This window comes from Convolutriloba macropyga, unplaced genomic scaffold, assembly GCF_964194025.1.
Source record: "Convolutriloba macropyga unplaced genomic scaffold, txConMacr16.3 SCAFFOLD_2383, whole genome shotgun sequence".
Taxonomy (NCBI): domain Eukaryota; kingdom Metazoa; phylum Xenacoelomorpha; order Acoela; family Convolutidae; genus Convolutriloba; species Convolutriloba macropyga.
Genome location: NW_027449426.1, coordinates 1 through 9,939, shown reverse-complemented (window position 1 = coordinate 9,939; position 9,939 = coordinate 1). Strand labels below are relative to the sequence as shown.

Below are 9,939 nucleotides of genomic sequence, written 5' to 3'. Positions count from 1 at the left end.
ACTTTTTAAACGTGCTTTTTTTCCCTCATAGATATGTACTTAATTATCTCCCTTTCCAGAGTCAGTTTTGACCCATAAGACTCAATTGTTCGTTTAGCTTAATCTCTCTCTTTGATAAATGATCACTTGTAATTAAAGCAATGAGTTAGTCCATATTTGTTCATTACTTTCAATTCAGAACAACTTTTGAACCATTTGAATTATAACTTTGTGTTCAATGATTAAGTTTATTAAGTTTTTAATGTTTAAGAAATTTAGTTGGTCATAATCACTCTATAACAAATGCATATTTTGCTGATTTGTCTCAACACGTATTTTTTGAAAGTAGACGAACAATTTTACTCTTTTCATTATCATAATATAATAGAACGAGAAAAACGTATAAAAACTGACTAATATTACAACCACAAACAGACCTCAAACGAGTTACAACACAAAACATTGGATTATGCGTTGAGGATATTTTAACTAATTTTGGTCTCAATGAAAGCATAAATTCATTATTATTATTCGCTACTTTTATTTCTGAAATTAGTTTAGATAGCTGCCATGACTTAATTTGTTTCTATCGTCAAGTGTGTTTCACTGTCAATTTACTTGGATTGTTTGTTCACTTGGATTGTGAGTGAGTGTAATTATGGATAGAGTGTGGTGGAAGATATCCAGGACTAAGTCACTCAGGGGGGACCCAATGAAGACAGAGTTGAACAGGTGTCTCACTACTCTGGACTTGGTTGTCATTGGGATTGCATCCACCATGGGCAGTGGAATATATGTCCTCTCTGGCACAATTGCCAACAACATCTCTGGACCTCCTCTCTTCATATGCTTCTTAGTTGCAGGAATGAACACAATTAACACACCCACACATTTCATTCCTTTCCATCCTGTCAAAACAATCTTTAAAACTTTTTCAGGATGTTTCTTTTTATACATTTTTAAGTAGGAAAACTGCGGCGATTTAAATTCTATTTAACAAAATACGGCTAGAAATTTGAAAAGAAACTGCTGAAAATTCATATTTGCATAAAAGCAGTTAAACGCTCTTATCGATATATCGATTTTGCTTAAATTGTACAAATTGTACTATAAAAGACCGACAAAGACCGAAAAATTTCTGGCGCAAGTTTTTTCCCCCTTTAATCCCTACTATCGGAGAGGGGCCAACTATAATAGACACTTTGCAATCGGTGCCTGTCTTTAATTTGATATCTCAGTTTAAGACCAACTAGAACAATTTCATGATAAATGATCCTAAATTGGCTTGTTTTTACTTATAATCAGTGAATAATGGAAAGGAATTTGAAAACAGGAATCGCGAGTGGAATGTCGGCTGCATGTTATGCTGAGTTCGCATGTAGAGTACCAAAGGCTGGATCTGCTTATGTGTACACCTATTTGACACTGGGGGAGCTGTGTGCATTTGTGATTGGCTGGAATCTCATTCTAGAACATTCTCTAGCTGTAGCTGCTATTTCCAGGGCTATGATTGGGTACATTGATGCCCTGACAGACCAGGCTATCCACAGTTCCCTTCCAGTCTACTTCCAAGAACACTCCTGGGATTACTACAGTGTCATTCTCATCCTAATAATCGCAGTCCTCGTTTGCTTCGGTTACTTTATTTCACATATCTCTTTTTCATCAGTCACAAACAGTCAAGACAAAGAAAACATCTCTCGAAATGTTACCTCTTTGAAAATGTTAAAACAGTTGAAGTTAGTGAAGCTAAGTCATGTCTTGTGATGTGTTACAAAATGTTGGTGAGACTGAATTGGTAACTGAGACAACTAAAAGACATTCCAACATGTAACAGTTATGGTCAATTATTATTAAGTGAGTCGGGCTCATTTTCGTTAAAGAATTTTGGCAGCTATTTTCAGCTGCAAATTGCGAGTCAGATTTCACTGCTTTTAGTACTCTATGCCCTAATCGGGTTTCCCCTTCTAAAAGTTGTCCCATTGGACTAATCGTGGTAGGATTATTTAAAGTATAATTTTCGAGTTGATTTTTGTTAATTTGAATGATTGCAAACTGAACAGTTAAAAAGAGTCTATTGGAAAATGTGTTATGGTTAAGAAGAATCTTTTGATGAAATAAATTAATCTGAAATACACCAAATTAGTTGAGACAGAATATTCTTCTTCGAATAAGTCTCTTAATCGTATGCTGGGTCTGCGAGTCAAAAGAAACGCCCCATCCATTTCCAATTTCATCAGGCGTTGGCCCAAGAACCAGAAATAAAACCTTGTGAGTAATAGGAGAAACTGAACGAATACACGATTCTAAAATATCAAATCAAACCAGACAAAGAGATAAAAAATCGGAATGGGGAAGTAGTTGCTCAAAAGGACTATTCAGCCACTAAATAAACTTTTTCAAAAAATTTTTCATTTTAAGCTCCTTTTTCTAAAAACCAATTTAAATTCTAAAAAACCCGCCTATTCTATCTTTTTTTTCTCAAATCTGGATTACAACAACTATTCTGAAGCACTTACTCAAGTGAATAGCCCCTTTTAGCTACTGATCATAATAATCCTTACTATATGGTTAAAACTGATGAAAAAAATTAAAAAGGTAATATTATATTGACATAATTATCCCTTTCAATATTAAGCAATCCAAAACAAAAACCTTATGTCTCACTTGGTGTAGTGGTTAAGTCATCGAGTCAAGTTAAGTTGCTTTGAAAAATGGAATGTCTGGGGTTCCTTCCTCACTGTTTCCAGTGAACGTCCCCTGACTTGATGAGTTAGTATGAAGATAAATGATTCAAAGAAAAAACAATCACTTTTGTGCTACTGTATGTGGAACAAACTTTGATGGGCTTACAGTAAGAAAACACACTCTGGAATTGGTGGAAACGCTGTGGTAAGACTTATTAAATTACAAATATTTTTATGGATTTTTATGGTTAATTAAAAAAAAAACTTTTGTAATATACTAAGTCTGTAGTAAAACTTAATACATCTTCATTAAAATCAATTGGTCCACCATGCTCATCTGTAATACTAAATTCAAAATATTCTATTCTTCCCTTCGTAGCTTTTTAATAAAAAGCAATTGTTGGGATATTTATTATCAGATAACCAGGTGGTTCAGTTAGATTAAATGAATATATAGTATGTCACTATCGTTACCATTATCTTAATACTCGGTATAAAATTACAATGAATATTAGTTGTATTGAAACCCATCATATCAACAATTTTACTGTGTAGTTACCAAAATGATATACTTGTTTATTGAGTCCTAATAATGATGGTACTGAATTATCTAGATCAAAACTAAGAACAACTTGTTTTACCTGCTTTAATTCCATTTAATTTTTTCTTGTGAGGCTCTCTTTTTACATCTTCCCCTTCAACACCAACCACTTACAGCATATAGAAATAAATATTCTTTTCAGTTTCCTTGAACACTGTTTTATAAACAGATAATCGTATAAATCCTAACTTTGTTATATTAATTATAGGTTAAATAAAATGAAACCATTTATTCGGTCCTGTCATTCTAAAGATAAGTGTGTGTTTGTCTTTACATTTAGTCAAAGCATCATATATCTTTTTTAGTTCACATAATATAAGATTGTCAGTCATTTTTTACTATTTAAGCAATTATCAATATAATAATTCATAAAAAACTCTTTGTATCATAAAAATGGACTTTAAAATAGACAAAACTTTTGCTAGAACTAATGATATACACAAGAATTTGGTGGTTATTTGGAGTTTATTGTCCCAGATAATACTCGTGGTGTTTTTGGGAATGATCACGATTTGTTTCAGCTAACTTTAGCACTAGTGGTGGTAGAATTTTTGAATATGTAGATCAATGTCAGCCCAATCTATCAATGTATGAGTTACTCACTTCCACCGATGATGAATTCGAGATTCAGTTTTTTTTACAGATCAATCAGATAAAGATTCTTTTAAAAACGCAATCATGCTGCCATTGAACGTGATCATATGTATATGATGATTAAGAAGAGCGTTGTTTTTGGGTTTTGGGTTTTTGAATGGTTTAGAAAAATTTACATAATGTTGAGTGTTTAAACAAGTATTAAAAAGAAACAAAAAATTGATATAGACTTGAATAGAGTTATTGCTGGTGCTGGTGTTATAGCTAATGATGATATAAACGAATTAAGAGATAGATCATGGCGTATATTTTTAAAAGATTTGAGTAGTGATAATTGAAAAACAGTATTAAAGAGGAAAAATTATTAGAAACTTAACGTTACCTTCACCAATTGTTTCTAGTACTTCATCTCTCATTACTGTTTCAAACGGTAACATACTTTCAGCGCCACCTATTCTTTCTATATCAACATTAATCATAGCCTCGTTCTTAGTATTTAATGTCCTAAGGAACTCTTCCACTTTTAACACTAGCATTTTTGTGTCTATAAAAATGAGTTGGAGTTTCCTAGCTTTTATTATGCTAATAATTCTTCTAATTCTCTTTTATAAGTCAGCAGCAGACGAATAAACTAAATTAGATGAAGCCTTTATAGGATTTGAGGAAAAAAGTACCGCCGAATCAGCAGTTCACAGAAAAATTTATGGTGCCAATAACACAGATAGAACAGATCTAGCGAAAGAGTATTTACAAGTAAAAAACACTAACAATAATACTAACGATGATACTAACAATGATAACAACAATGATTTTATCAAAGTTACTAACGATGATAATAACGATGATACCAGCAATGATATAACATAAATACTAACAATGATACTAGCTGTAAGAAAAGCAGTGATAATTACAATGATATTAACATCGATATCAACAGTGATAGTAACCATGATGGTAGCAATGATGCTATGACATATAAAGATAAAAAGACAGAAGTAGTAATATGTAAAAGTACAAAAAGATTGGGAAGGTTTTACTATAAAAGATATTAAAGACTTCACTAAGGAAAACATGATAGACAAATGTATTATCACTTGACATTATGGCTGAAGAAATAAAAAAAGCAAGAGATAGGGTTATTTTATGCTGCTGATAGACACTGTGGATTACAAATGATAACAATGTGTCATAAAGAACGTCACATAGACAATTTATGTAGAGATAACACTCATACAATCTGTATAACATTAGATAGTATTCCACCATCCTCTGAAGATATAGAAGATGCTTCTAAATGTAACTCTTAGTAGATATGATTGTTGTATTATTTAACTTCATACAGTAAGTATGCACTTCATTTTCTGTAATGAAAACAGATATATTTTTATGATTCAAATGTAGGTGAGCTATATATATAATGACCGTTGGTTTAAAGGATGATCTATCAAGTGATAAAACACAAAATATAGCAGAATATCTAAAACTAAAAATGATATTTGAAACTGAAAAAATCTATCAATTGATGAAACACGTCGTAGAGCAGAGTATCTAAAAAAAGAAAATATCTGAAACTGATAAAGGGGTAATTGACAAAAACATCTAGATGTTCTATTTTAAAAAAATAGTTAACACTCAATTGTGTTAAGACACGAACGATGCTCTAACTAAATATAAAATAAGCAAAGAAATGTATTCTTTTATGTTGCACATGATTAGTCTTTTTGTTTCTTCAAAAAATATCAACAAATATTATGACATCACCAAATGCAATTCCAGGAAACAAAACTGCTAGTGGTGTATTCGGTTCAGCAGGTAATGCACTTCATAAAATTGTTATGATTTGTAACAAAACATGCAGAGGATATGGCACAGAGGATTAAGATGATAAACTACAAACGAGCTCTGTTCATGGCGAACGTTGATCGGCAGAGTCGTCGAAGACGTAATGAAGTTTTTATTGAAAATCTTTCAGAATTATGGAGCAATGATGAAATCAATAAACCTGTATTAAGAGAAAATTATATCAATAAAAATACTAAAATCCTAAATGCTGATGTTAAGATAAATTCAGTTGCTTTAATGATTAAAGTTGCAAATGTTTGTCAGAATATTATTGACTCTAAAACAGACCATAGTAATCAAGATTAGGGAAACTGCTTGGGGAACCAAGGGCGAAGCCCCCTCGCAGACATTATAGACAAGAGACGTTAATCCCCAACCCCTATTGTTTATGGTAACTTATCATTGACTGATATTTTGAATCAAAATACCATGTTGACAACATAGTTAAGTTTTTCCCAATGAAAATGGAATGCTTTGAAAGCTAAACCAACTTTTCTGGTTATCTTCAAACAGAAAAATATTTTAACGTAAACCATAAAGACAAAAAAGCTGTTTGTAGTGTTTGTGCTAGGTATTAAGCAATGGTGTTTGCTTTAAAAATAAATGTAAGCAACTATAGCAACCACAGCTACAGAGCTACAACAGCTACAGCGACCACAGCTATAACAATTACAACGACCAAAGCAACAACATTTACAGCAACTACGGCAATAACAAAAATATCCAGCTTTAAAAAACATGTAGGTATGATTAACAACAATAATATCTTAATCCTAGTTTTAATCCTAGTGTTTTTCCTAGTGATAATCCTAGTGTTATTCCTAGCGTAAATCCTAGTGTTAGTCTAGGTGTTAACCCTAGTGTTAAACCTAGTGTTAATACTACTGTTGTTCCTTTTGTTAATCCTAGTGTTAATCCTAGTGTTAATTTTAGCGTTAATCCCGGTTTTAAGGATATGCACTTCCCTTATATCGAAAACGGCGACTTAAACACGTTGCATAGTTGTTTTGTTCTCCAAAAACTTTTTCGTATTCAAAAATGTCTCGATAAATACGTTTTTGGATGCATTTTCATTTTTACTTGGTACATGTTATCCATTGTTCGTTGCTTGTTAGTAAGTCTTTGAAAAATTGCTTTGAAATCTTATTCTGGGCCTACTTTTGTTTCCATTTTCTAAAGTTCTCTGCAGTTTACATTAGAAATATGTTTCCGTCAATTGCTTTTCCTGCGACAGATGACAAAATTATTGTTCTTATTTGGACTTGCCTCTCTTAAATCGTTAATTTACGTAACGTTTTCTCAATTGATTCTTTTCTAGCGGTTAGCAAAACGTTGTTGCACTGATCTTCAGCAATATTGGTGTTTCTAAGTATAGATTTTACCTAAAGTTATCGTTTGTACGCGTACATCTTACATAACAATATCAATTCGACGCGTTGCTCTTGCAATGTATCAACGCTGAGTCCACTGCAGGTGAGACTCGAACTGCTGAAATCCTTCAAACTTGTCACCTCTTCTTCCACTCCGCCACCATATCTGAGTTTTTTAATTAGAATTTCGACTTTTAAAAACTGTATTTTAAAATCACGTATATTTTGTGGCCTTAAATGAGTTTTTTGGCTTTTCTTACATTATTCTTGCGTTTTTACTACCGTTTCAGCTGTCAGACTAAGATCACTGACATATTGGATGCATGTCGCCTCTTCCATTACTGTATCACAATATCTTAGTTTTCTATAGATTTGTATATATTATCAGTATGAATATAACGTGGCGATTACAATGAATCTTTTGACAATTTTGAGCATTTAAAAACATAGATCTTTCAACATTTTAGCAATATTAATTGTTGCCCTTGCTTTTGTTTAAAAATTAGAACTCTGTGTTCGAAACTCGAACAACGACATGCATGTTTTTTGTATCTTTCGCCACTGTAGAACTATATTTTAAATTCTTAATTAATGCCGATGAGACTCAACAATTGACTACAGAACCCAACGATCGTAAAATCAGCGCGAAATGAAACACTTTTTTTGGATCAACGCTATTATCAATGTTTCGATTTTTTGTAAGCTCAACGCTGAAAATTTATTGTTGAGTATACGTAAGGTCTACTAAAAACGCCGAAGTTATATAAGATCTGCGCTTAAAAGCGTCAAAATCATGTACGATTAGCACTTAGAAGTTGTGATTTTTCTTCCCAACTAATATAGAGTAGTTGTTCAATTCTGTAACCGCCAATCTAACATGTTTTTACGTTTTCAATCACTGACACTTGGGCACGGGCGTTTTTCCTGTTAGGACTCGGGGTGAGGTTGTCGAAATATGATTCGACAATTTTTGGTCTGGGGGTACCCCCTCCCAGACGATTAAAATACGGTCTGGACCAAACTTTTTGGTCACACTATTTCAATTCATGGTCTGGCATCAACGAACCATAGTCGCAAAATGTCTGATATGCACGCCCTAATTCGAATCATAATCGGACACAACCGAATCGAGTCTGTACTTTCTCGAGCTCTCTTTACTGTCCAAGACGACAAAAAAATGTGCGATTTTTTCCGGAAGACCAAGACAAATTCGAGGCTTGTTATAGCACACTCATTATGTCACATTTAATCTACGGGCTGCATATTAATCAAGTAGTTGTCTCTGAAACACTATCTTACTTTTTTCGAGATTGAAATCATTATCGCAATTTTCACAATTTTTGTCGAGTTTTAGCGATGGTATCTCAACCGGGCAGTTTCGTACTCAATTTTTTTCTGATCATAGTCGCACAGTTTCGAGTAGTCGCACTTTCGCATCAGAGTCGCGAATTTTCGAATGGTCACGCAGAGTCGAAACATGAACGCACTTTTTCGAACTACTTCGCATTAACTCGCACTATTTCGCACAAATTCGAATCATGGGCACAAATTTTTTGTCTGGATCACCCGGTTCATACTTTCACCACATCACCCCGGGCGAGGCCTATGAAAATTACAATTCTATTATACCAAACATTAATGTTAACCAACAATTGGAACTATCGTTTCCTTTTAGTTGACATGTGGTTAGTAAAGACCGATGCTCTGCAAAAATGATATAATTGTGAAATAATGTTTGTTTTCAGGAATCAAATCAACAACTTTGTTCATGACATTCTTCTCAGCCATCAATATAATAGTTCTCTTCTTCATTATTATATGTGGATTAATACTGGCCGATCTCACCAACTGGGAAAACTTCCTCCCTTTCGGAGTTGCTTCCATATTCGAAGGAGCAGCCACAGCTTACTTTGCCTTCGTGGGATATGACATCATAACTGTTTCGAGTGAGGAGGCAATTAGCCCAGGCAGGTCTGTGCCCATAGCCATAGGGCTAACAGTGTTGTTTGTGACTGTTCTCTACTGCACAACTACGGCTGTCTTCACTCTAATGATTCCATACGATCAAATAGCACCAGATGCAGGAATCTCTTCAGCATTCGACTACAATGGGTGGAAATGGGCAGAGATAGTGACTACAGTGGGTGCAGTTGCAGCTATGACTGCTGCTATGATCATGACTGCAGTGGCCATGACCAGATCTGTTTATGCTATGGGTTGCGATGGAACCCTGTTCAGGTGTTTAGGCACTGTAAATTCCAAAACTCAAGTGCCAGTTATTGCCACAGTTATTGCCACAGTCATCACCTGTTTCTATGCTTTCTTTATCACTCTGGAAGAATTAGCTCAAATGTTCTCCCTTGGAACTCTCATGGCTTACATACTAGTAGCTCTGGGTTCCATAGTAATTAGATTCCACCCTCTGGATTTGATAACTGGTGAGCCGTTTTCAACACACAAAAACAACTGAAAATGCGCCCACTAGTCCAGAAGATACGACAGGTGGCGAAGTGAACAAACCTGTGCTCTGATCGCATTTGTTGTTTTTGCCATCTTTGCAAATGCTTGTCTAGCTGCTATTCCCTCTACCAATAGCGATGGAGCTACAATTTCATGTTCTATTTTACTGACTGTATTTTGCCTTCTAGCCATTACCTCCTTAGGATATTTTTCCTCTGTTTCTGAGGAGAACCAACTTCCAGTTGAGTACAAAGTCCCCTTCAGTCCCTACTTCCCGGCTGCTTCTGTGTTTGTGAACCTATACTTGATGACAAAACTCAACTGGCTAGCATGGATCAGAGTGTCAGTCTGGCTATCAATCGGACTGGCCATCTACGCATTCTATGGAAACTTCCACAGTACTCTG

General features: G+C 34.3%; 1 protein-coding gene across 1 annotated transcript; it reads left to right on the top strand.

Annotated features, from left to right (window-relative positions):
- Positions 1-258: 258 nt before the first annotated feature.
- LOC142355026 (cationic amino acid transporter 2-like) lies at positions 259-9,936 on the top strand (the record flags this gene model as incomplete). Its single annotated transcript, XM_075407326.1, is given in 3 exon segments — positions 259-942; positions 1,299-1,615; positions 8,819-9,936. Coding segments are annotated over 3 exon segments (1,740 nt in total), but the record flags the coding sequence as incomplete, so codon positions are not given.
- Between the last annotated feature and the right edge of the window lie 3 nt (positions 9,937-9,939).